Source organism: Colletotrichum navitas (genome assembly GCF_030913465.1).
Source record: "Colletotrichum navitas strain CBS 125086 chromosome Unknown LY79scaffold_86, whole genome shotgun sequence".
NCBI classification, from domain to species: Eukaryota; Fungi; Ascomycota; class Sordariomycetes; order Glomerellales; family Glomerellaceae; genus Colletotrichum; species Colletotrichum navitas.
Genome location: NW_026850632.1, coordinates 93,247 through 117,499, shown reverse-complemented (window position 1 = coordinate 117,499; position 24,253 = coordinate 93,247). Strand labels below are relative to the sequence as shown.

Below are 24,253 nucleotides of genomic sequence, written 5' to 3'. Positions count from 1 at the left end.
TGCCTGTCAAGTCAGCGCCGTTTGGATGCCAAGACTCGATATGCAGTTTCATCTCCTTTGACGGGCGAACCTACTTGGCGCTTTTCCCCTTTGGAGGTATTCACACAGCCCGCCACGAAATGTAAGCGTATCATCGATCCACAGCGTCCTCTTTGAAATAGCGTACGAGTAATTGGCAATGAACCGGGCGAGGAGGCTTCGGGTACCGTGGCTGAGCAGTACTCGACGCCCGATTGACATTATCCTCTCTGAAGGTTCTGGGTGCGCCCCATCGTCGTCGTCGTCGTCGTCCTCATCAGCTGCACGTCGAGTAAGCAAGCGCAGTGGAGCGCAGGGAAAAGAGACCCAGGACAAGGTCGAAAGGTCGAAAGAGGACACGATATCGTTCACGACTCTCATTTCGGCGCCGGCACGCGAGTGGACATCATTCCACAACCGGCTTCACGCCCGAGGCACCGTTCACGATCAAAAACCTCGGCGGGTTTGGAGAAACGCTGGCAATAAGAAAGCTGGGCCCGCGGGCGCAAAGCGACCCATGCTGCGGATGACCGGCGGAATGGTACACGCAAGCTCGACAGGCTCGGCAGGGCTCCTCGAGTTTAACACGACAGCCAGCGGCAAGGTGACCTGGATCGTTTGAATGGCGTACGCATCGTCTGGCTGATTCAGTGGACGGCATCCGGTCAAACCCAGCAGTCCTTGCCGACTCTGGGCTCCGCTAAAGAAGCGTAAACGGTCAAAGGTCCCAATGGCATGGGTTGGATCCAGCGTGAGGGAAACACCTAGAAGGCAGTTTGTGCCGAGGGGTGGAAGGGGGGAGGGATGCAGTTAGTTTCGGTCCCCCTGTCCGCGTGGTCCCATTCTCCAAGTCCTCGGTCGATGTATCGACAGTGACGAGGGAAAATCGTCCGGCGAAACCCTCTCGAGTCACTTTGCAACTTCGCTACTTTCCCGTCATGGCTCTTGACATGCCTGCTCGCGAGATTTGATCGAATCGAATGGACCATGTCCATGTCGCCCCTCAGGCCATGATGAGCTCTGCCAGGGGTTTGAAATGGCTAAACAAGTCAGGTCCTAGGGGGGGGAGGGGGCCGATTAAGGAGATCCTCCTCCAAACAGGGATGCGAACAATTCTCATCTGTTCGTATAACCTCCCAATCCCACCTGAATGACACTCGGGTCGAATTACTCTGTACATAGGACACAACTATATTGGCCCACGAAGGGGGCGAGGCCGAAAACGGTCACTGCACCGGGATTTTGTGGCCTTTTCCTGACGGTGAAGCGGGAACGTAATATCCACCCTTTCCACAAGTACAGTAAGCGGCCCTGGTCATGGAACAGAAGCAGCAGGGAAACGGCCGGACCAATGTTTGGGTGTATGAACGACCACTCTCTTCGATACTTGGAGCCTCTGCCCGGGCAGTCCAAACGCTCTCGCAGAGCGGCGATACGGACTTGTTGGGGCCGTTAGGGGCACGTACGGGAGGGTGGGGGTGGGTACCAGCATGGCTCGGTCACGGCCATGATGGCCGAGCTCGTCGCTCTGTGACAATGCGGCGTCACGTATACAGTACGCGCGTCTTGGAGGCACATACATCACGCGCGCCAGGCAACGGGTCCTGGTGCCGTGGCAGCCCTGACAGCCAGCCAAAGATTCGAATCAACCCGCCTGTAAAGGCCCAGCTTTGGGCCCCATTGCATTGCGTACTCTTCTTTTCTTCTCCTATATACCCAGGGAACGAGGTGTAACATGCAGGTGTTTTGCCTCCGCCTCGCCAAAGCCGACGACTGATGGCCTACGCCCACGCCTCAAGTCACGGACATGATTCGGTCCCTATCACTGGGAGTGGCCACCCCAAGCTGGAAGCTGGCGGTCTTGGTTGGAGCGCCGCGTGTGTTATCCGAACGGCATGATTTCGCGAACCTAAAACCTTAAACGCGGGAGACTAAGGGGAAATTATGAGAGCTAATAATAGGGGGGGCATGTCTAGACGAGACAGTTAAGGTGCAGCTGCACTGGCGGCAAGCGGCTTGCGTTGTGGCCGTTGGGCCGCCAAGAGAGTTTGGTGCTCCTCTTGCTATTGGGCCGAAGAGGGCAGGGATAAGAGAAAGAAGGTAAAACGGTTTAAGGTGGTTTGGCTCAGTCTCTGTCCTGAGAGGCGAGGGGGGCGGTGGCAGAGATGGGACGGGGTGGCGGAGGGTTTCCTGAGACGACCGTTGCTCGGCACTAACTTCCAATATGACCCGAGATTTGGGACCAAATTCACGAGGGATGTTCGGTGCGAGTGCGCCGAAGGTGGAGAGGCGCAGACCATTCTTGAGGTTAATCTTGGTGCGTCTAAACCAAGCTTTCGACTCGCCGGTTTATAGTTTGCGCGAACCAATAGCTTGATTCGCGAGACGTTTGTTTCGTCCTAATATTTCCCTCGCGGAGGAGCTCAATGCCGCCTGGCTCGCGTGCGGGAAAAAGCGTACCGCGCAACGTTTTTCTTCGTCCAAATCTTCCGAGTCAAAGGGAGACTTTACTGTCTCGGTGCATTTCCTGTTGGGGAAATAGCTATGTACTGTAGGTTCCCGCCAAGGTTAAGCTCTTGGTTATTCTGGCAGGCCTCGTCATCCACCTTGCAGTCACGGACGGGCGGCGGTCCATCCTTCGAGGTTACAGTCAAGGTGTTCAAAAAGAAAAAGAAAAAAGGGCGAGAAAGTATAACCCTAATGTGGGTGGCTGAAGAAGAAAGGTAATGGAAAATAAGGAATAAGCGCAACAAACCGGCGAATCCTTCGCGGAAACTGTAGTCAAGAGTTTTACCGGCGTTCGCGAGCTAGACGAACCTGTCCGAGCCTGGTGTCATAACTCTTAAAACGTTTAGCTTGGCATATCCGAGCTACCGGGTAGTCAGGTCTTTTCTTTCTTTGTCTTCTTTCTTCTTGGCAACGTGAAGCTTCGGTGCGAGCGAAGCAGCGGCGATCCCATGCACGCCTACGATCTCGGTATTCGCCAACGGCAGAAACAGATCAACGTCCTCCAATGCTACTCGGTGGAGGTTCTTGGCAGGTCGCAACCACGTCTGGTGATATACAGGCAGTCCTTGGCGAATAGCGTACCAAGCCTAGGGGATGCCTTGTTGTGAATATGCTTGATCTGCCATAACCACCTGTACCGACCTATGAGAGCCGTAATCACGACTCTTGTCCCATTCCTTGCGCAGTTCTTCCAGCCCCGTGATTCCTTTAGGTTACAACTCTACGGCCAGATACCCATGCCCTGATGCTGGACAGTCTGGGGTTGGAAAACTTAGATAGAAGCGAAGCACATTCACTTTGTGTTTAATTACCTAGTGGTATTGATCAACTGGGACACTAATATGTCACCATAAGCTTTTCCATGACTAAGACTCGGCAATGCTTTTGAGTTTGACAAGATGCAATTCCACCAGCGAGCTAAAATGCTTAAGGGTACGGCTTTACTATCGTTCCGGGCGTGTTAACTATGACACGTCAACCAAACTAAAGTTGTTAGCCAAAAAAAAAAACGTTTATTATAGACGCCAAGGGACTAAAGCAATGATATCATGAGAGGCATCATTTGACTTCAAGGGTCCAAATCTTGTCTGTATCTGCAATGTTGGCCCTGGAATGCTAGCCGGCAAGTCAAGCACAGGACCCAGGCCTGAAACTTCTTTGCGTCCTTGACGACGGAAACGGACCAATCCCCGACATAATGGGGTTGTCCGTTTGATTGATGCACAATTCCCTCATCTGGGCACTCGCCCGCTACAGCAATTATGGGAAACTATTGGGGCGTTGCCCCGCAGCTCAGTGAACCCAGTCGTCCCAAAAATACCGAAGCACTGGCTGGGATCGTGATCATGGGTTCCGGCGTTCCAATTAGTGACTGACATCAAAGGCTTGGCCTCTCATTAGAATAAGCAAGTGCAGGCTTCTGTAACAAAGGAGGCAGGAGTTGGCGAGCTGTCTGTTGCATGCAGATCAAACCGATCTGTGGACTTGGCCGACTTGAGACGAGATGGTCTGCAACTTGACACGGAGATCGCCCGTTAAAGCTTGCCGCGATCAAAGCAAAAGATAGCGACGTAGGACCGGCAGGATATCCACCTTTAAACTGGAGCAGATGGTATCACCGGGAGAAATTCGCATTCGAACTGGAACAGATAGTATCGCCACCCTGTAGCGTAAAGCATGGTTATGTCTAGCTTCACGGTGAGGTGGAAATAAGTTCTGGTCGGGGGGGTGGGCGCAGACTAAGAGGCTACAGGCTTACTGTGACCCTCGAATTTCCTTCAGTCTGTCGCCACTGTTCATCGAAGTAACTGCCTACGGGCCCTGGCTCTGGGGTTTGCTCTTATTAACCTATCGGATGCTCAGGGGCATGTTAAGGGGCATCGTTAGGAACGGCAGCGGTACGGTCTAAAATCTACTTCTCCTATGTACACTGACGTCCCCTTACGATGAATCATGGGGCTTGATGGATATCTTTTTGCGTCACTAGCAGCCCGTCATTCACATTGACAGTAGTCCTCTCCCCGGTGCAGGAGTGAGGTTGAAGTGTAGGCAAACAAAACGTCGATGATAACCACACTTGATGAACCAATACCAATACATCTAGGGGTTAGCGCTGGTGATTTGATAGTAATTGACACTTGATCGTGATCTCCGGTGCTTCGACTGCTATTTGTCTAGGATGAAGCTATTGTCGACCGATAGCGGATTTTATGTTAATCATTATATGGTGTAACAATAAGCTTAATCAATATTTCAAATTGCTTGGCTTAGCAACTCAATTTTTTTTAACACCATTGTTTGACAACAGATTCTAATGCTGGGACTGTCGGGTTTAGAGCCTGGCTCCTCAAGTTTCATTATCCAATGAGGGAGCCCATCATCATGTTCTTTGTAGATCCATGTGCCATTTGCCGTCTGAGGATTCAATTATGGCTGTTCTTTACTGGGACCATATCACCAGCTATCCCAGAACCACTTGCTCGCTTTTGCAGGTTTCACCGATGACTTCGTCCGTAAACGGATACTCACGACACTGCAGGTTTCCGGTGACCCTGCGAGTGATTTATATGCGTTTCATTTTTTATTTTTATTCTTTCAAGGCCAAGCACGCATCCTTATTCTTATTTTTCTTTATGGCACAAATCCCAATCGCTAGACAGCTCCAGCAGTACTCGGCACCATGTTCTATTAGCAGTGAGATCAGAAATGTCTGTGGGTTTCACCTTGTCATTTCCCATTAACCACGAGTGGATGGCAATGAAACCATCACCATGGTCTTCACCTTCATCTGCCTGCTCTTGCTCTGACACACCTCCGTCCAGGCTGGCAGTATATGTCTCACTATTGATACGAGGGCATTTGCTATGCCCTGAAAAGATGGCCAGCGTGTCGTTTCTGACCAGATACTTTATAAATACCGGCCTCGCTGCTCACCGCTTCTTTAGCCCGGGGCAATAGGAGACGGTCTCTATGGTGACCATTGTCGGTGCCTTTAACCTTACTGCCACCCCATCTTCTCCTGTCTACATCATCTTCGTGCATGACAATGTCCAGGGATGGCTCTACCCCGATGACAAGGGTGATGATTAGAATGGTGATGTTGTGTCCGTTGTAGAGGTGAACAGCTAGCAGTCCACTAGGGCTCAGTGCAATGGATGGTCAGGGCATGACCGGGACCGAGGTGACCAGATACTTCGGACTCGTCTTGTGAGATGGGATAGATATATGCACTAATATTATATACCGAAAGCAATTCGGGCTCGTTGGCCAACGAGACGCCCCTTCTGGTTATTTTGACGGTATCGAGCGACGGGATATTCTGCTGCAAGCAACGCAAGCGAGTATCGGCCCGAAGCCGGGGAGTTTCCGCATGAGAAGCCGTTGGTGCTTTCGCGGGAAGCAGCATCAGCCTCGATGCTCGACAGCACCTTCGCTATGGAGGCGGCCTGTCGCAGCTGGAAATCGGTACTCGAACTGTCCACCTCCATGATGAGGTCGATGGCTTCATCGACTAACGCTCCATCACATAGTCTTTGATGGGCGAGGCAGTCTGCGACGTCTGCGCTGCGGTTTCGTCTCTCGATGTGGGTCATGAATAGGAATCCAAACCACAACATCCAAGAAGGACGCGAAGTTTGAGGGCGTTCGTCCGTCTTGCAGACCCGCCTGCAAATCAACCATTATAATCTCCTAATTCGTCTCCATGTACCGTATATTCTATGCCCAAATTAGCGAGACGCACTCGGATTGCAATCAAGGCTGCCTACGTGAACTCGGGCCGCTAACCGTTGAGTCGCTACACCAGATATACGTGTACTGACGAAGCAGCGTTCTGCTACCGGAGCGTTAGTTCTCAGTCTTCACAGCATCATTGGGGTTACGCTCGTGAACGCTTGCGGCACCTTTTGTGGCATCTGGTCGATGTTCTTCGTAAGCTTATAGGCACGAGACTTGAACGCGCTATCATTTCGAGCTGAGATACTGCCTATTACTTGACCGTAAATGTGTTGAAGACATTCACAAGGACATCCCTTAGGAAGGAGGTCGACCATCGCTGTAGTCGAGCTTTCGCAAGTCATGGCAGGCAGGCCGAGCATGAGCGCCAAATATCTGCCGTGACACACCAGGCTGTGTCGCATGACTGACTGGGACACTTTGGGTTGGGAGTTGACGATGATAAGGGTTAAACCGCATGACCACGATGCAGCCCCAACTGCTGTGCAAGATCTATGGCCCGCCTCAGCACAAGCCAGGGGCTTAGCAGCTTGCCGGCGTTGATGTAATAGGCAGTCTTTGTGATCTGGAACTCGAGGCCTTCCTGTGAGCCACTGAGCTGCTCATTTTCCGTCACTCGTACTGCACCACGGAGGCATGTCTTTTGGGCTGCCGATGTGGATTGACCGAGACTTGACTTGTGTGCGTCGAGAGTGGAAGAGTGAAGTCTCTGGAAGCACTTGCGAGATATCAAAATATTCTGACCAGAGATACCGGACGGGTTGTTGGACTGGGCAAGGCAGATGGACATGGCAGTAGCTTGGAAGAAGAGGTCTTGCCAGGACAGGGTGGAGGATTGCAAGAAAGCGACTGTATGACCAGCGGAGATAATTGTGACAGCATCTAAATGATATCAAAGAGAATTGTGAAGCTTCTACTAAAGCTTTTTATCATTGTCTGCATGCTCACTGGCAGTTTCGGAGCATCTCCCGGGTAGACTTGGTCTGCCATACTTCGAGCTTAATAGCTGGTTACCGTAGTTCTCGTCTCCTCTATCAGATACTCAGCCCTCGCAGTTAAGCCAAAAGCAACGTTCGCCATCTTTTCAAATAGAATCTCAGCCCTGCGCAGTCTTTCCTCTGTCTCTTGCCGTTTCTCCATGGCGATATCTTCGTCGGCGTCGTCATACTCCTAAGCTATGCTCGCCGAGCCACGGCGTAGGCAACCAATGCAGACATCATTGGACTTGTGCGAGGACTGGCACTGGACCTTCCGCTTCCTGACAAATCGCCGTCTATTCATGAGTATCGTTTCTCACTCTGAACTAGTGTGACTGTGCCGAGCACCCCCACCAGCTGGTCTTTCCTTTCCGAATCCTCCTCTATTCCGGCGCAGGCTCACTGGGGGAGATTTGGGCTATTTTGGTTGGTCCTCGACCTGGCTTGACTATACCTTCAACGGGGAACAATTGAGGAACTACAAAAGGAAGATAACCACCCTTTGCGCGAGCCCTTGTAACTGAAATACTGGCATAATCGTATCGATAGGTGAGAATGGTTCGAATCCCCCAAGCTCGACTTGGCTCTACTCACCCCAGTAATAGTGCAGAAGTAAGCAAAGTGGTACCTATAGCGACGATCCAGCATGTTGGTCTTACCGATACACAACTAATACAATGTTGCGGCCTTCCAGTCTTGGTCATATCAAATCCGTCCGAGCTGCAACAATGCTGTGCGACATGCGTGGGACCGCATTCCCTGATCGCTTGGCTCATGCAGCACGTAATCTCAGGCTGTCTTGAAGAACTTGCATTGGAACGTTCACCGTCCGAAGGTGAGATGCGTTCTCTAACTGGGTATCTCGCGAGTGGGGTGTTTCTTCGTTCCGTTTCTCATTTCTATAGCCCCCAAGCTTTAATCTCCCCATGCGCCATCTCTCCCCTCACCTCAGCATCCTCATACTCAGATGGTGTACCGATAACGCGGGCTATCATCACCCAGCTCGGCCATTTCGTCATCCGAAAGGTCGGCGTGCTTGCTCTGGATGTGACCGGCCTCGCGCTGCTTGTTCTCCCGCCAGTACCAAAACCACATGAAGCCATAAAGGCATGTGGCCATGCCGACCATACTCAGCGTCACCGCATGGCCACGGATGTACCTGGGCCTGTCGATCGCTTGGCTGTGCCCTTCGGTTAGCTATACGTGTCCGAGACGAGCCGCGAGGGTAAAGAGGTAAAACTTACTAGATGAAGGATGACATGACACCAGAGCAGTTGCCGATTGTCAGCTGCATACCGCTAGCGGTCGTCCGCTTCCCGTATCTCGGGCAATTGTTTGGCAACTGGATCAAAACCGTTGTTAGGACATCCGCGACACCTTGCGAGCCAAAAAGACAGCAAACTCACCCAAGCCAACGGCAACCCGACGACGACGTACAGCCCCGCCGCCACGAGGAAACACCCAAAGTAGTGAGCCCCGTTCGACGCCGGAGAGATGAGCACACCGTAGCCGATGGCGCTGATGCCGCCGAAAATCACGCAAAACAGGCCACGCTTCTGCATGCGGTCCGAGAGGAAGGCCATGCTCATGTAGACCACGGCGCCGAGGAAGTAGCATGGCACGGTCAGCAGCTGGACCTGCGCCGGCGTCCATTTCCCGAGGCCGTTGATGATGGTCGGGAGGAACGTCGAGAAGCCTGGTCGTGGTCAGCAAACAACCGTCTTGCCCACAGTTTCCTCGGCCCGCAAAGACTCACCGTAAAGCATTGTGTCGGCGCCAAACTGCGCGACGCTAAAGACCCAGACCTTCCAGTCCTTGAACGCCTTGAACATGTCCTCCCTGCTGAACTCCTGCGCGCTGCTCGTGTTGCCATACTCCCGCCCCCTCCGCCTCGCCATGATAGCCTTTTCCTCGTCCGTCAAAAAGTACGCGGTCCCTGCGTCGTTAGGCAGCGCGAAATACGTCACCGCCCCGATGATGACCGTCGGGAGGCCTTCGATGATCATGATCCAGCGCCATCCGCTCATCCCGGCCACACCCTCCATGTGGCCGATGCCGTAGGCCAGCAGGCCACCCAGCCCGCCGGCGATGGCGGCGCTGACAAATAGGTAGCCCACGCGCAGAGCGAGCTCGTGCTTGCTGTAGAAAAAGGTGAGGTAGACGTTGAGGCCGGGAAAGAGGCCGGCCTCGACGACGCCGAGGAGCAAGCGACAGGCGATCAGGGCACCGTACGAGTTGACGAGGCCGGTGAGGGTGGCGATGATGCCCCAGGAAACGGTGATGAAGGCGATCCAGCGGCACGGGGTAAAGAGCTTAAGGACGAGGTTAGAGGGAACCTCGAAGACGATGTATGTAACGAATAGAATCGAGACCGCGACCTGGAATTGGTTGCCCTGCAAGTCGAGGTCGCGTTCGAGGTTGTAGAGGCGGGCGTTGCCGATGTTGACGCTGGGGGGTGTTAGTATGGAACAACAGATTCTTTAGAAGTGGAGGAGGATAGCCTCACCGGTCGAGGAAACTGAAGAGGTAGAGGAGCATCACGAGCGGGATGATATGCATGTCTAGTTTCCGGACGATCTTCTTCTCGGCGGCGGCGTCGACGGGATCGGGGTCACGGGCCGCCATGTCTGGGGAGCTTACGCCGGGACTGAGGCCGGCGCCGGCTTCGTCGAGCATTTCCTTCTTAGAGGCGTCCATGATGTTGGCGGCGCCGCTGACACGGCGGGATGCTGGAGTTGTGAGGTCTACAACACCGTCGTAATGAACCCCGAGTTGATTGAGATGGGCCGGATTATGATTGTTGTGCCTGAGAGAGAAGGGCAAGTGAGCACCGACGAGGCAAAGTCGGCCAGCTTCAATTGAAGGCTAACGCAGCTTGAAGATTTGCCAATTGAACACAACTCCCCCGAGACCCCTCTTCACGATCCTAGACGATCTTGAAGACGATGAGGCCGGGTAATATAAGTTGCTATTGAGATTGCGGGTGTAGCGTTTCGCAGGCGGGACGCACGACGCTAAGAGTTTTTTTTTCTCTCTCTCTCTCTCGTTCCGGGTACTCTCGCCACTCCGATTCCTGCGTCGGCGGGGCCGGGAAACGACAATGGCACGATGCTGGACAAGTACTCCGTAGTAGTTATGGGGTTGGCCTGGCCTGAAAAGCTTGTGGCTGGGGCCCCCAAAAACAAGACAAATTAAGACAGAAGACGCTTGTGTGAGTCAAGGAGAAGCTAACGAGCAGTCAAGGTGAAAGATCGAGGGTTGAGGCTGCAAGGAGTTGAGTTGATGCGACAAAGAGACGGGAAAATATGTCTTACTTAGGTAACGACATGTGGGAGAGACTCGCAGGGAACGGGAACACAACGGCCCTTCTCACCCCTCCCCCACGGCGGCGGGACCCTTTCTCGAGGGAGAATACAGAATCTGCAGATAAGAACCCCCCTCCAGAGTCTGGAAAGATTCGGGGATGCTAAGACTCAAGCTGCAGGGTGGTTGGACTTTGCACACTCGTTAACGTGCGGCCATTGCATCCAATTCGCTCGCGTCGTAGGAGATACCCGACATGGTACCGCCGCCCGGCGTGGGCGTCCGCGAGCTGTACACCCTCCGCAGGTTCCAGAGACGGCACTTATCTTTGTTTCTCAGGACCATGGAGCGGCCATGTTGCAGTTGTAGTCTTGGCTGACATCGGGACGAATCTTGGACAGTGTTATCGTCAGGGATGGTATCCCCGGAGCTGCAGCTGGCAGACATAAGATGCTGGGCGCTTCTGAAGCGTCTCGCTTGCTGATAAGAGTCGAGTTTGTAATCATCAAGGGTCCCATTCAGTCACAGATCAATCATCGGGGGCTGCGAAATGTAGAGGACGACCTTCAATGCTTGTTGGCCTCGTTCCGGTGACGCCATTGAGTTCGGGCAACGGGGCCAGCACATCAGAAGCTCGGAACCGCGGTTTCCAGGGTAGAGGCGGTATGGTAGCATCGCTAGCGATCCGTACCTCAGAGTTTTAATGACGGCGCCGGTGATCCTCGAAGGGTTGCAATGAAATCGGAGGTTTTAGACTGGCAGTTCGACAAGGCTTCCAAATGAAAAGGCTATTTAACAAGAGTCGGGGTGAACAAACGGTCCCTGCCGTTGCCCGAGCTCCATCGCCGAAGGTGGAACATAACTGTGCGTGGTAATGCCTCATCTTACACCCATACAGAAATTGCAACTTAACATTTCCTTCTCTACTACTGCCACTGCCGATCTCTCTCTCTCTCTCTCTCTCTCTCTCGTTTTGCGTTTCACTCAAGAAAGCAGTGCCGATACACAATGCGTCATGAGACATTGCAATCTTCCACAGCGTGCGCCTTGTCACCAACTGCAAGCAGCCCAGCAAACGCCGAATCCTTCGTCGAGGTACGTTCTGGCAACGGAGATGCTAGAAATGCGCAACAGCTTTTATTCATGGCGCCTCGGGGGCACCGTTTTGACGCCCGTACGGCCCCGGTGTGCAGCCAAGTCCGGCGCGCGCAACTTCTGACATTGCATGCAGACTTGTGCTGGTTTTCTCGGATTCGCCACATAACATCGCATGGTTGACCAACTTTTGCTGATTTCATTTCGTACACATTACGAAGATTATCTGCCGGAAGGACTATCTCGCCCAGGCAGTTGTGTTTTCTACCTCTTCTTACTGGCTATACGATGCCGGCCTGCCCGCTCATCCGCGGGACCTGAAGCTCCATGTAACGCTTTCTAGAAATGTCGAGGTAAATGATTCCTCCTTACTCCATACCTATGATCATAAGCGCAGTTTTCCACATCTTCTCCTTCCTCACTACACGCATGCGACAAAAAGAAATTATGGCATTACCGATACCTCTCAGTGGGCATCTCATACATGTCCGGGACCGGGCCCGAGTTATATGGCCTCCCCGCCGCCGGCGTGTGTTGCAACGGCTGCTGCGGCCTCGGCTCCGAGTCGCCTATCTCTACGACCTCGTCGCCGCCCATCTCGGCAGGCATGACCCTCGTTCCGCCGAACTCCTGCGCGCCGCCCGTCGGGGGCCTGCCGTACGACGCCGTCTGGTTCGAGAGCGGGCTGACGCTCTGCGATGGAGGCGAGAGTTGGTGCTTCGGCACCGGCTGCCGTCTCATGGCGCCCGCTCCGGCACCGCGGAATCCGGCGCCCGTCTCGGACATGCCCGTCGGCTCGTGCAGGGGCGAGGGACCGTTGGGGTCGTAGGCGCGCATGTCGTCGAGGTCGGAACGACTGGGGCGGTTCGCCTTGCGGCGCTTGTAGGCCCACCACCCGATGGCGAGGAGGGCAGCGAGACCGACGATGCCGACGCCCACGCCGATACCTGCCTGTGCGCCGGTGGACAGGCCGCCGGAACCGCCGCCGCCGCTCGTGTTCTGCGCGCCGCTGGACCCCGTGGGTGTGCTGATGATGCCACTAGTGGGGCCGGTGTCGACGGTGGTGGGCGCAGCGGTGTCGATGGAGGTGGAGGTGACCGTCAGGGTAGACTGGACGGTGATGGTCGTCTGAGCGTTGTTGAACTGGGTCGAGGTGAGGACGGAGGTGAAGACGGTGTTGGAGGTGGTGGTGAAGACGACGGTGCTGGTACGGGTGTCGAGGACGGTAGAGACTCCCGCGGCCGTGCCGGCGACGGTGACGACTACGGTGACGAGGGCACGCTTCTCGACGAGGGCGCGCCTGCGGTAGTCGTCCGCGGCTGGTGTGATCTGGGCCGGCGGGACGGGGGCGTCGAGGGGGAGGACCTCGAGGCTTCGCTTGGCAAGGACGGTCGAGGTGACGTAGTTGGTGACCGTGGCGGTCGCGACGTCGCTGCTGGTCACGGTCGTGGTCTGGAAGCTCGTCGACGTGACGAGGATGGTGGTGGTGATGGTGCGAAGGACGACGGTGGTCGCGGTCGTCGTGCGGCCGCCGCCCCCGTCGCCAACCGTCGTGGTTATCGTGACGGTGGTGGTGGCCTCCTGCTCGGATGCCGTGCTCGCTGTCGCCGGCGTCGTCGATTCTCCTGTCGGAGTCGGGGTCGGGGTCGGGGTCGGGGTTGGTGTGACGCCGGTGCCCCCCTGCCGCGGGCGGAGGACAGGCATGGGCCTGCTATCATTGTTGGCGATGGGGGTGGCTGTTGTGAGGGTAGCGATGGCGCTCCAGAGCAGGGCCGTGAGGCCGGCCGATCCGAGGCGCATTGTCGGCGATGAGGTCGCACCCTACAAGCTACGAAACGTTGGAAACCAGGACGGCGGCGGTATTAGATGTGCCCACGATGATGATGCTGGGGAGGCGAGGCTGCGGGTGTACGGGGAGAAGGGGGATTCGGTGTAAACCTTCTGGTCTGGTGGGAGGTGGGAAGAGACCGGGGTATTGAGGGAATTTGAAGGATGCAGCCCGGGTGTTATGAGCCGAGAACTGAGAATGTGCGAGTGATTTGCGTATTGTGCCACCGCGGCGAAACACAACGGAACGGATTGGGAGCTCGCACAGTCGCAAAATTGGGCAACGGTACGAGCAGAGACGTCGATCACTGCACAAGAGTAAGGGCAGAGAGAGAAAGGAGGGAGGGGAAGACGGAAAGGATAACGGTAGGTAAGAGAGAGGAGGAGGAGGAGGAGGCTGGCCAGGTTAATTACGAGAAACGAGGAAAGGAGGGCTAGCTGGGCTTGGAGGTGGATGGAGAGGGTGCAGGAAGATGGGCATCAGACTGGATCGATGGATACGGATCGGATTGGATTGGCATTGCAGATCCGTTGATGTTACTGCTACCGGGTGCTTGTCTGCCTGTCTATCCTGTCTCCCTCTCGAATCCATGACCACGACCGCACGGCACGGCCATGATGACCATGCAAAGATTGCAAGGTGTAGTAAGTAGATGCACCAATCTGCATACAACAAGACACCATGCAGAATCGGTCGAGTCTAGCGTCCCAACCGACGGGTGCTAAGAGGAAAGCCACTCGTAATAGCATGCCCAGTTCGTTCGAGGTGGCGCGGCAACTGCTTTTTTTTTTTTTCCCTCTCTATCTTTTCCTTTTCTGTAATGGACCCTCGCTCACATGGCGTGGATGGATGGATATTCCCCCTCCTCTCGGCTCGACCGGTGAACTTCAGCTCCGTGTCTAGGGAGCTTTTGGCTCCAGTTCTTTTCTCTTGCTGCCTATTCATACAGGGTATGTCCACAGACGAAGACTGGGGGGACGATGTCGACAGGTACTAGTATAGATAGGGAATACCTAGAGGAATACGGAGTAATGGAACTAGTGTGGCGTACCAAAAGAGTGGACAGGAGGGGGGCCGTCAAGCAATTAGTGTAAACGCCCTTGTCTAGAGGCAGACGGCCGAATCCAACTTACCCTGGGAACACACGCGCAAAACCAACGAGCGTTACCCAAAAGAACGAAAAAAAGAGAGGGAGAAACCCATGCTTAATCGAGACTTGGGAAACACACAAGGGTACAATTGCAGGGGCAAAAGCACCAAAAGGGGACTGACATGGCACATGGCGGTAGAGCGTTAACAGGGAGACCCGGCTGTCCGATGCAAATCCATTCATTCCATGGCAGCCAGTGACAACTCTGACAGTGAACATTGACGGGGGGGCCCCTCCACGCCATCCGAACGTTGCCCTGCTTTAGTGGGATGATGTGCGCCGCGTCCTGGGTCTCGTGCCGATGATTTGCTTTGCTGGCGGAGCCGGGGAGACAGCTGGCACCCCTCCAGCACCAATTGACAGTTGACAACGGCAAATGATGCCGGGCAGGCGGTGGCTGGTTTCTCGCATCATGGCATGGTTCGTCTGCCTACCTATTGATTCGGGGTGGCTGGCTTTTCTTCCAGATATGCCCTTGGACCCTTGAACCTGGGGATGAGAGCATGGACCGGAGGCGCGGTGCGCGGAACCCCTCTTGAGCAAAAGTTCGGGTGAAGACTGGAAGGATATGTAGCAAGCCGGCACGCTGGAAACAACTGCCCGATGAGGCCGATGAGTGTGGAATTCCATCAGACACGCGGGATGACGGTGTATCAGGAGGCAAACACGACGAGGAGAAACGGACGGCCCGTCCACCCCGGGGAGAAAGGGTCTTGTGACCGGACTGGCTGGCGAATTTCCCTCCCCAGTCGACTCCTATCGCCTGGGTCCCCCCCCTTTTCTTTCCCGTCGCGTGGGTGAGTGAGAAAAGCGTGGACAGCATACGACGGCTGAGTAACCAAGATGTGCCATGGCCGCCTCCGGAGAAGGAAGCATCGTCTAGCTGCGGTGGCGGGGAGGCCTCGTCGATTATGCGTAAGCTACGATTCGAGGCCATCGTCGCGAACGAGGAACTTTTCGATGATAAGACGTACTAGCCTCCAGCGTCCTCGCTTGACATTCGGTCCGGGCTGGGGCAAGACAAGTGATCCTTGCCCCGGCCTGGCAAGGCGCCACGCCCATCCAGCACCCGGCATAACGTCTGCCCCATCGAGTAGGACGCCTCGAAATCGTAAGCCTGCCTGTAGCGCCTAAGCTTCGGCACGCCTTCCGTTGTGCGAGGCCTTCCCCAGCCTCTCTCTCTCTCCCTCTCTCTAGTCTCCGTGGTGGTGGACAGATAGCACCGGAAACGTGCGCGTTTGGGCTGCCACCGTCCCGCGCCAGCTTGACACGCGCCGCACGGTTCCGAGGGCGGCGCCAGAGGAAAATAGAAACAAACATGATGTGCGAGAGAAGGGTGGCCGTGCTTTACGCCCCCATTCTCGGGTTGTTCGATTGACGCCGCCGTCATGCGATCGGCGGGTGGGCATGACTGATACCACTTTTCGCGCAATCACGCACACACACACACACACACACACACACGCACACATACCTGCAAGAGGAAGCGAAGCGATGGGAATACGAGCTGCACGTCTGCAGAGCCCGTTGATTAAGGGGGCCTGGGCAGTTATGCTTGATGCACGAACAGCCCAGAGGGCTCGATGGGTAGATCGCTCTTCTGACGGCGTCGTGTTAGAAAGCAAGTGACTGGGGGGGGGGGGGGGGGGGGGGGGGGCAAGGGTTTCGCGAGCTTCCGAGTGCCCTACTTTCTCATCCTCTATCGGCCGGAACGAGACAAGCAATCCGCTCGACACTCAATGTTATACATGCCTTTCTTTCTGGGAACCCCAAGCGCATTCAGCCGCACCGCACGTGAAGATTACAAAAAGCTCGCCGGTACCCTCGGACGCCTTGCCCATAATGCTCGGAGATTGCCCAGAGACACAGCGTCCGCCTGTCGGTGTGTTTGGTGAGTAATCGAGTTGAGCCACACCATCAGGGACGCCGCCCACGCCGGGAGCTCGTCCCCCAGCGTCTGTGCTCCAGTGGCTATAAACCCACCAGAAGATGTGGCTGCTTCCGTTTCTTTCTTGTTATTTCGACGTAGCCTGAGTCCGAGATACGTCTTGGAGTGGGATACGTGGCGGGTAATATCGTCTTTGCTACCGCGGTTCGCCGAATGACGAGACTCAATGGGAGTGTCAACATGTCCACTAGAGCCCCGGCCAGCCAGAAGCTTTCCCCATCTGAGTGCATAACAACGTGCATCACGAGCTTTGTGCTTACTTGGAATTGAAATCAACAAGCGAGCATCGCATCGTATCCAAGGCACATCGTTCATGGAGAAACACTGACTAAAGTGTTATTCCATTTCCATACATTGAAGCTTTCGAATGTAATCCAGGAAACTCCGTGGGATCCCAGTTAAAGTGACCAAGAGAAAGCGGCGTAGCTGATATTGTATCGCAAGACCGTCAGAGATTTCTGCTTGGAAACTTGACTTACAGCCAGATAAACTTTGGCCGATTATTCGGCGGTAGTGTTCCTCAATAACGTCGACGAGGTGGAGTAAACTAGCTGGTAGAGGCCAAGAACTATTGAGAAACACCATGAGGTATGCTTGCAGTGAACGCCCCTCTTGGTGCGGGTAACTCTATTATGTCTCCTTAAACTGCCATAGTGTTATATTTATAGTCAAAGAGTATTAGACTTGCAGCACTGTAGCCACCTATTTACACAAACATTGGGACTGACCCACCTGGCTGGAAGGGCAACAGGCGTTGACCTGGGCAAGAACCCCAGAGTAGCGGCTCACAGCATCGAGGCATAGGTCACACAATATAGAGACTCTGTGTCTTGTAGCATGGCAATAATGCCCAATCACTAGTTACTGATGAACTGTCGACCATGGCAGTCATCAGCTAGCAATGGGCATCAAGTGCAGAAGCAATAAGCGCAATAGTAAGTTAGATAAGTGAGGGAAACCGCTGTTGTACATTTTCTGCGAAATAGCACAGACATGAATGCTGTTCCCAAGGTGTGTGTATTGATCAGGTCACTATAAATATCGTTCATGAAAACGAATTTTGGCAGTTATGGAACTGCCAGGAATAGCTTCACATCCACGAATGTTGCTTCAGGTTCGTCCAACAGCGACGTCGTCCATTAGGAACCATCCCTGTTCTATAACAGCTTAGGTAAAGAGCCGTTTTGTTCAAAAGATGTATGTACCCGCGACTGATTTTTCTGCAATCGCTTTGATGTCATACATAGCACTTATGTGCCCAAGCCGGAAGGCCGGCTCCTGGAATATCGCAATTGGCTCCTCGGAGATATGTCGCGCTGAAAAGGGCTCTGGGAGATGGTACATTGATAGACCAGAGAGCTCTGGAGACATTCAATGCTATGAGAACATTGAGATCGATGACTCTGGGGTTGTCTTGTTGCTAATATGTCGTACTGGCCTCACGCACCTGCATATAATTAGCTGAACCGCCTCTATAGAAAATACGCCTTAATAATTTGGATATCCATAATATCCATACTAAAATCCAGTCCATAACCGTAATATCCAGACTCACATCTAAAAAATATCCATTTGGATTTAACCATTTAACCATGGTTAATACTCGCTTAAAAAATCCATAAACCATATACCCATTAACCATATGGATTTCTCCATAATATCCATGGATATTATGGAGGGGAAACCATATGGATATCCATGGATATTTTTAACCCTATTGATCTTCAAAAGGGTTTCAACTTCATCCACTCGTGATTACACCTCAAGCACAAGCTCATATCATTGATATAGGCAACATAACGAGCTTTTAACCGGTTCGTTTGGCCACAGAAGAAGAAGAAAAGAAAAACAAGTTGAAGGCTGTGACGGGAGGATTCAAAGCATATAACAAGCCTCGCCTGCATCTGTTGGCAACAGGCAGATTGCACAAAACTCCACCCCCGTATCCTGTAATAGTCCCAAACGGGATCTGGAATGGGTAGTTGCTAAAGGTGATTACTTGATCCACGAAATTGATGTCTCTTCTGCTGACCATCATTTCGAAGTCGATATTTTTGCTCGTTGTGCCTCTCGAAGTTGTAGTACGATTAGCAGTGCGTGTGAGTGATCTGGTCTCGACTGAGCCCGGAGGGGTTGGTCGGCATGGCTGTTGTCTTAGCCCACAAGACAGCGAGAGCAGTCCTTTTTGTTTTGAACCTCATTGACATCGTCAATATTTAACGACCCATAGTCCAAGATCTTGGGTTAACAGTATCTCAAGTAATGTAGAACCCTGAATCTTCAGCCTGTATGTCTAGGTGCGTAGTCTCGGCGGGGAGAGTGCCGACGGAAAAAAGCGTACTAAGACATGTTTTTTGAACCAGGTTTGTCGATCTTGCCAGTGTGACAGGCCTCACCGGTGGGTGCTACGACAAGCCTGATCTCATTATAGACCTTGCCCCTTGGATCAGCTTTCAACTCGAGGGGTGCCGAGGGCCTGGGTCTTACGGCAATATCGAGGGGTAATGTTGGGAAGCCGAGACGGTGAATGATTTATCCAGACGTAAAGAGCTAGTCGCAAACTTCAAGAAACTGCTGATTTTTCAGTTACGTTCTTTCCATGCTTCGCTGAACCCCAACGATTATCATCGGCTGCCCCGTACAGCTCCAGTCAGCTACACACCATGGTCGTCAACCACTCTTCCGGCGTCGGCAATAATATATCGGCCCAGTTCATGGAAAGAGAGACTAACTGGGTCAGCTATGCCGACATCGCGAACTATGACACAAAGTCCACACCATCCAGAGATGGACAAGGCCAACGGAATCGGAGTACATGTCAACATCGACCCAGATGAAATTTCACCTATGAAGAATTCCGACGCTTATATCGTTGGGAGTGATTGGTGGGCTAGAATAGACCAACCAGATGCTAACAGAAACCAGCCCATTCTATGACCAATGTAGTTGTTCAATGTTTTGGACCAAAAAGCCATCGTCAAAGCCAGAATATATGTGCTAGAGGGCGTTGACTATCTGGCAGGAACTTGGCATGACGATGGCTATCCATTTTCTCTTGTAATGTAACCCTAATCTATTCATGTTGAGGGCCCCCTGAATGTCCAACGCATCGCGCATACGTATTAGTAGCCAGCTATCCCCCATCGTGCCAACGTCTCCGCAGAGTGCGACCACCTCATGGCATGACTGATAAACGCTTTTACTTGTTTGGAATCCTTTCACCTCGCAGCACACGGCTTCCAGACATTGACATCCCCGTACGCTGATGTCATCATTTCCTTGGACTGTGATGTTGAGTGATTCAGTCCACGCTTTTCTTGAGCGAGTCATCGTTAACCAGCGAGGTAGTCGAGCGGAGCCCTGTGGCTCGTGGCCTGCTTAACGAGTATTAGTTGCCATCAAACGAGCGGCTCTGTGGTTTGCAACATATATCATGACTTGGCCATGAACCCTCACCTGGAGCACGACACAGGCCCTCAGCTCCTCCACAAGTAAGCTTCCATGTTGCTCTTTGTTTACTCTTCACTTCCCCATCAGGGAGCCAAGGTTTCTTCCGGTATAAGAACACTCAACATGTTTGCGTGCTGAGGCTGCCCGTGAAGTTCCAGGCAGTTTTGGACTTGTGGACTTACCATCCCAGAATGGGTCAGATTGACGTGCAGGAATTCGTATCCGCCGGCCACAGAAGAGTCTAGGAGCATCAGCACCAGGCCGGGGTCTCGCCTGGTGGTTGGTGGTGTACAGCTGGCCAGGGATGGGATCGCGGCAAGTTTTCTGTCGAGCCAATGCAGGACACGCCCGATAGGTGCCTCCTCATCGTTTTCAAAGTTTGTGCCGGCGATTGCCCTGACCCTCCTGTAGCACTTGAATGTGACGTGGACGGGCTCTGATTTTCGTGTCCCACATGTTAGAGTTATGTGATATATGACGGAGGTTGACGAGGGGTTTCCGGCTCATACGGGTTCTCTACTCGCCAGTTGGGAGACGGATAGAGTCGTGACGCTAAAGCACGCTCATTGCCCAATCATCTCGTTCGGGTGATGAGTATCGGGGCTGCAGGCAGAAGCCGGTTATTTGGTTTGGTACGTGATTCCATGCTCCTCTGTGCAACTTCTCCGGATTCCTTCTGTCCAGCCAGCATATCGACGTCGTCCCTGAAGCGAGTCATCATCTTGAACACAAGGCCGATCATTAGGATAGTCAGTCTACTGGTTATGTTCATCGACATTCTGACTATCTCCAGGATGCCGATGAGGTTTTTTGTAACCTTCGCCTCGCTCTCATAAGGACTGCCGCGATATAGCTCTTTGCCCCCCCCCCCCCCCAACGCGAGAAAAAAGACTCTTGCCACCGCCAGTCCTTAGGAACTTTCAAGCACGTCCCACACCAGGTTCTCGTGCACGACGTGCGCGCCGACGCTCAGCGGCGCCCCGGTCTTCAGGAGCGCCTCGCAGGGCAGCTCTCGCGCGCCGATCTGCGCCGTCCGCTTCCACCCCTCCTCGCCCTTCCACTCCCAGCGCTGCGCCGCGACATCATCCTCCCCGACCCGCGAGATGCCCTGGCAGAACCGGCCCAGCCAGACGACCAGCCCCCGCGATCTGGTCGGCTCATCCTCGAATCTGAGGACGATGCACTCGACGCCTTTGCCCGCCTCCTCTTTCTTCTCCTCGCCGCCGCCGCCGCCGCCGCCGCCGCCAGCAGCAGCCGCGACGGGGACGGGGACGGGGTCAATGTCCCGCCAGAGCTCCTCGTAGTCCGTCTCCGCCCCGGTGGCCGGGTTCACCATCCGCCCCTTCTCGAGGGTCAGCCCGCCGGGCTGCTCGTACATGTCGCCCTCGTCCGCGGCGTTCTCGGGCTCCGTGGTGCGCGAGTCGATCCAGTGCTCCCAGCGCGAGTGCCGGACCTGGACGCCGTCGCCGCCGTCGCGCATGGACGAGGACGAGGTCCCCGCGATGCCCCACTCCAGACGCTCGATGCCGTGCGTCGCTGACGATTGCGTCAGCCTTGGGGCCGGCGGTGGTTTGAGTTGAGGGTGGTCCTCCCCTACTCCCCCCCCGGTCGCGTGATTCCCAGCTTACTCATCCCCTTTTCCCCGGGGAGAGGAGGACTCACCTGGCGCGCCATCGGCCGTCGGCGCCGACTTGAGTATGCGGAGATCGACGAAGCGGCGTTGCGGGGACGTGAGCACGATGGTGGACGTCGGCTCGCTCGCCTCGTCGGGGATCCAGCGGATATGTTCGCGGAATGAGATGCTGCCCATGGTGAGCGAGGGTCGCAGCAAGTCTCTCGGAGTGCGGAGAGCGGCTCTGGGGATAAGATTGCGAAACAGTGTGTGTGTGTGCGTGTGTGCGTGTGTATGTGTTCCTGAGGTGTAACTTGCGCGCGCCGGTCGCGGGCGTTGATGTCCCGCAAGACAATCAACCCCACTTCCAACCGACCACTTACCGTCACAGCCGCGGATCGGACCCGGGCCACCACGTGTATGCGCCGCCATCAACGCCCATCCGAACGCGTCTATTACTCTACTTATGCATTGCTTCTCTCCCCGTGTGAGATCTATAGTCTATGGCCCGATTCTTATGTAAAAGTCTGTATGTTAACACCGTCTATCCCGCAACCCACCCGCTCCATCCAATGACCAACCTTACCCAGTCATCATCGCCGTCTAGCTAGTCTTGCAGACACACATGCAAACTTGCCAATCTCACACAGCGTTCTCCAGCCTCCGCACGGCCTCAATGAGCCCCTGGACCTTGCGCTCGCACGTGATCCTGGTCTCCTCCTGCGCCTCGTACGTCTCCCGGAGCCGGTCGACCATAAAAGGCTTGAGCGGCGCCCGCTTGGCCGCCTTGTAGTCGTAGACGACGATGTCCTCGAAGCAGCGCGCCGAGGGACGGCGGTGGGCGTGGGAGATGAGGAGAGCCTCGAGGAAGATGTAGTCGGCCCCGTACGTCGGCTTGGAGACGAGCTTGTGCAGGACCGTGACGTGATCCGGGTAGGCCATCGGCTTGGGGGGGGGGGGCGCGGTCAGCGTCTCGGTCTTGCGGTGAGGTGAGGTAAGTGTAGACGATGAGAGGTCTCGGGAAGTGATGGGAGACCATCGGGTGTTGTTATAAAGTGCAGAGAGAGAGAGAGAGAGAGAGCACTCACAAACTTATAGTCCGTCTTCATGCTCCTCATGATGAGCCCGACGTCGCGCGGCGACAGGAAGGCGTTCCAGTCGTCGGCGTGCTCGGGGTCGATGGTCGTGGCGAAGTTGCGCAACCAGTTGAACCGCGCCGACTCGGCGTACTTGTTGTAGACGACGTTGTTCACGTGACCTGCGACTGTGAGCTGCTGTTCGTGTCTCGGTCAAGCTGAACGGTGCGCCGTACCCTGAGCGTCGTGTTAGTGAGCGGTTCTCGCGGGACTCATAGCAGACATGTCCATCCGGTTCGGTCATTCAAGTCGCGAGGACCCGAGGGGCTCAACTCACCATTGCGTCCTGGAAACCCGAAAAAAAAAGTCAGCAAATCTAGTCTCTCCCAACTCTCACCCGGCGCTCTCATCTCAAATCTCATGGAAGTTCTCATGAGAGTCTTGCATGGCACACATGAAAAAAAAAAAAAACCGAACCTGATCTCCCCAGGTCACAGTGTGCCTGTCCAGACCCCTCCATCCGGGGCCCGTGAGGAACCCCTCCCGCCCGGCGAACAGCTCCAGCCACTGGGCGTCGACGGCCCGCCGCACCGCCTCGAGCTCCTCGGCCTGGCGACCCTGGAGGCCGCGGCCGGCGCACCGCGTGATGCGCGTCTGCAGGTCGGACAGCCAGCGCGGGCCAAGCGCGGCGACGGCGGTGGTGTCGTTTGCGCCAGCGTGTGCGCCGGCGTGGGCAGGGGCCGGAGACGGGGCGGCGAGACACGGCGCCGAGGTGGCGAGCGAGCGGCGCTGGGGGAGCCGTGCAGGGGCGGCGCGGGCCAGACGGGCGCCGAGGGCGAATGTGCTGCGCATCGTTGCTTTCTTTCTTTCGTTCCTTCTTTTATTCTTTCCTTCTTTTATTCTTCTCAAAACAACCTTGTGACTCTGTGCGTGGCGGAGGATATCTTCGGCGTCTGCTTCACAACGCGCGCAAATTTCAACAGAACGGACACATAAGGAGCGGTCGGTCGCCAGAAGTCGGCGGGTGAAGAATTTGATAAGGGGCGGGTTCCGTCGGCCAGCCGCCCTCGTCCAAACCCCCCCACACCCGGGAGCAAGGACTCGAGAACCCTTGAATTTGGTTTATTTGAAGGCTCATGAGTGGTGAGTGGTGGTGGCCCCCCTCCCCATGAAGAGGGTCTCTGGCCGTTTTTGGAGGTTTGCGCCCCGTCTTATCTTTTTTTTCCTGCGTCATCGTGTGGTGCCGTTGGTTCGGTTCGGTAGTTGGCCGGGGTTTTTTGTTCTTTTGCTGGGCTGGGTATAAAGTACCGTAGGTAAGCATGTGTGTGCTATGCAGGTATGTGTATGTAGGTACCTATCTTTGGGTAATGACAAGGCGTGGGGGTTCCGTCTACGATGCGCGGTGCCTGGTGAGCTTGCTGTATAGGTATGGGAAGCAAGCTGACGGAGTGTAGTTAGTATTTAGTCAATTCTGCGCGCTACTGGATGCTTCCAATCGTAAGAGTCTGTCGTGCAGGATCATTTAGACAAGTCACTGGTCGGAGGCATGCTGA

At 54.7% G+C, this 24,253-nt stretch overlaps 9 protein-coding genes across 9 annotated transcripts; 2 read left to right on the top strand and 7 right to left on the bottom strand.

Moving 5' to 3' along the window:
* The first annotated feature begins 41 nt into the window (after positions 1 to 41).
* Positions 42 to 904, top strand: LY79DRAFT_399071 (uncharacterized protein). The gene has a single exon (XM_060553004.1). It carries the CDS (start codon positions 179 to 181, stop codon positions 638 to 640), a length of 462 nt encoding a protein of 153 aa, XP_060409357.1. The 5' UTR covers positions 42 to 178; the 3' UTR covers positions 641 to 904.
* A 651-nt stretch (positions 905 to 1,555) lies between these two features.
* LY79DRAFT_567900 (uncharacterized protein) lies at positions 1,556 to 2,147 on the bottom strand. Its single transcript, XM_060558929.1, has one exon. The coding sequence runs from the start codon at positions 1,753 to 1,755 to the stop codon at positions 1,600 to 1,602; it is 156 nt and encodes a 51-aa protein (XP_060409356.1). The 5' UTR covers positions 1,756 to 2,147; the 3' UTR covers positions 1,556 to 1,599.
* LY79DRAFT_662613 (uncharacterized protein) lies at positions 1,557 to 2,732 on the top strand (the record flags this gene model as incomplete). The annotated part of the gene is made up of 3 exons (XM_060562819.1): positions 1,557 to 1,895; positions 2,015 to 2,118; positions 2,574 to 2,732. The coding sequence occupies exons 1-3, from the start codon at positions 1,826 to 1,828 to the stop codon at positions 2,730 to 2,732; spliced, it is 333 nt and encodes a 110-aa protein (XP_060409355.1). The 5' UTR covers positions 1,557 to 1,825.
* A 5,375-nt stretch (positions 2,733 to 8,107) lies between these two features.
* LY79DRAFT_398943 (major facilitator superfamily transporter) lies at positions 8,108 to 10,315 on the bottom strand. Its single transcript, XM_060553001.1, has 5 exons — positions 9,745 to 10,315; positions 8,995 to 9,686; positions 8,645 to 8,934; positions 8,483 to 8,580; positions 8,108 to 8,418 (listed from the first exon to the last, which is right to left on the bottom strand). The coding sequence occupies exons 1-5, from the start codon at positions 9,933 to 9,935 to the stop codon at positions 8,202 to 8,204; spliced, it is 1,488 nt and encodes a 495-aa protein (XP_060409354.1). The 5' UTR covers positions 9,936 to 10,315; the 3' UTR covers positions 8,108 to 8,201.
* Positions 10,316 to 11,779: 1,464 nt separating this feature from the next.
* On the bottom strand, positions 11,780 to 13,747 carry LY79DRAFT_398952 (uncharacterized protein). The gene is made up of 2 exons (XM_060553002.1): positions 13,575 to 13,747; positions 11,780 to 13,464 (listed from the first exon to the last, which is right to left on the bottom strand). The coding sequence occupies exon 2, from the start codon at positions 13,434 to 13,436 to the stop codon at positions 12,090 to 12,092; it is 1,347 nt and encodes a 448-aa protein (XP_060409353.1). The 5' UTR covers positions 13,437 to 13,464; positions 13,575 to 13,747; the 3' UTR covers positions 11,780 to 12,089.
* A 1,191-nt stretch (positions 13,748 to 14,938) lies between these two features.
* Positions 14,939 to 15,679, bottom strand: LY79DRAFT_398936 (uncharacterized protein). Its single transcript, XM_060553000.1, has one exon. It carries the CDS (start codon positions 15,549 to 15,551, stop codon positions 15,045 to 15,047), a length of 507 nt encoding a protein of 168 aa, XP_060409352.1. The 5' UTR covers positions 15,552 to 15,679; the 3' UTR covers positions 14,939 to 15,044.
* A 619-nt stretch (positions 15,680 to 16,298) lies between these two features.
* Positions 16,299 to 17,620, bottom strand: LY79DRAFT_567892 (uncharacterized protein). Its single transcript, XM_060558928.1, has one exon. The coding sequence runs from the start codon at positions 16,875 to 16,877 to the stop codon at positions 16,416 to 16,418; it is 462 nt and encodes a 153-aa protein (XP_060409351.1). The 5' UTR covers positions 16,878 to 17,620; the 3' UTR covers positions 16,299 to 16,415.
* Positions 17,621 to 20,922: 3,302 nt separating this feature from the next.
* LY79DRAFT_525217 (uncharacterized protein) lies at positions 20,923 to 21,822 on the bottom strand (the record flags this gene model as incomplete). Its single annotated transcript, XM_060555701.1, has 3 exons — positions 20,923 to 21,168; positions 21,280 to 21,548; positions 21,675 to 21,822. 3 exons carry the CDS (start codon positions 21,820 to 21,822, stop codon positions 20,923 to 20,925), a joined length of 663 nt encoding a protein of 220 aa, XP_060409350.1.
* A 235-nt stretch (positions 21,823 to 22,057) lies between these two features.
* LY79DRAFT_567875 (thioesterase-like superfamily-domain-containing protein) lies at positions 22,058 to 23,434 on the bottom strand. Its single transcript, XM_060558927.1, has 5 exons — positions 23,178 to 23,434; positions 23,038 to 23,046; positions 22,713 to 22,883; positions 22,215 to 22,569; positions 22,058 to 22,153 (listed from the first exon to the last, which is right to left on the bottom strand). Exons 2-4 carry the CDS (start codon positions 23,038 to 23,040, stop codon positions 22,267 to 22,269), a joined length of 477 nt encoding a protein of 158 aa, XP_060409349.1. The 5' UTR covers positions 23,041 to 23,046; positions 23,178 to 23,434; the 3' UTR covers positions 22,058 to 22,153; positions 22,215 to 22,266.
* Between the last annotated feature and the right edge of the window lie 819 nt (positions 23,435 to 24,253).

Coding starts and splice junctions, on each gene's coding strand:
- LY79DRAFT_567875 (XM_060558927.1), bottom strand. Junction 22,570..22,712: donor TGAAGACGGACTATAAGTTT/GTGAGTGCTCTC, acceptor CCCCCCCCCAAG/CCGATGGCCTACCCGGATCA.
- LY79DRAFT_398943 (XM_060553001.1), bottom strand. CDS start 9,935: ATGGACGCCTCTAAGAAGGAAATGCTCGACGAAGCCGGCGCCGGCCTC. Junction 9,687..9,744: donor CTCTTCAGTTTCCTCGACCG/GTGAGGCTATCC, acceptor AACACCCCCCAG/CGTCAACATCGGCAACGCCC. Junction 8,581..8,644: donor TCGGGTTGCCGTTGGCTTGG/GTGAGTTTGCTG, acceptor GTTTTGATCCAG/TTGCCAAACAATTGCCCGAG.
- LY79DRAFT_567892 (XM_060558928.1), bottom strand. CDS start 16,877: ATGAACGATGTGCCTTGGATACGATGCGATGCTCGCTTGTTGATTTCA.
- LY79DRAFT_398952 (XM_060553002.1), bottom strand. CDS start 13,436: ATGCGCCTCGGATCGGCCGGCCTCACGGCCCTGCTCTGGAGCGCCATC.
- LY79DRAFT_567900 (XM_060558929.1), bottom strand. CDS start 1,755: ATGTTACACCTCGTTCCCTGGGTATATAGGAGAAGAAAAGAAGAGTAC.
- LY79DRAFT_398936 (XM_060553000.1), bottom strand. CDS start 15,551: ATGGCCTCGAATCGTAGCTTACGCATAATCGACGAGGCCTCCCCGCCA.
- LY79DRAFT_399071 (XM_060553004.1), top strand. CDS start 179: ATGAACCGGGCGAGGAGGCTTCGGGTACCGTGGCTGAGCAGTACTCGA.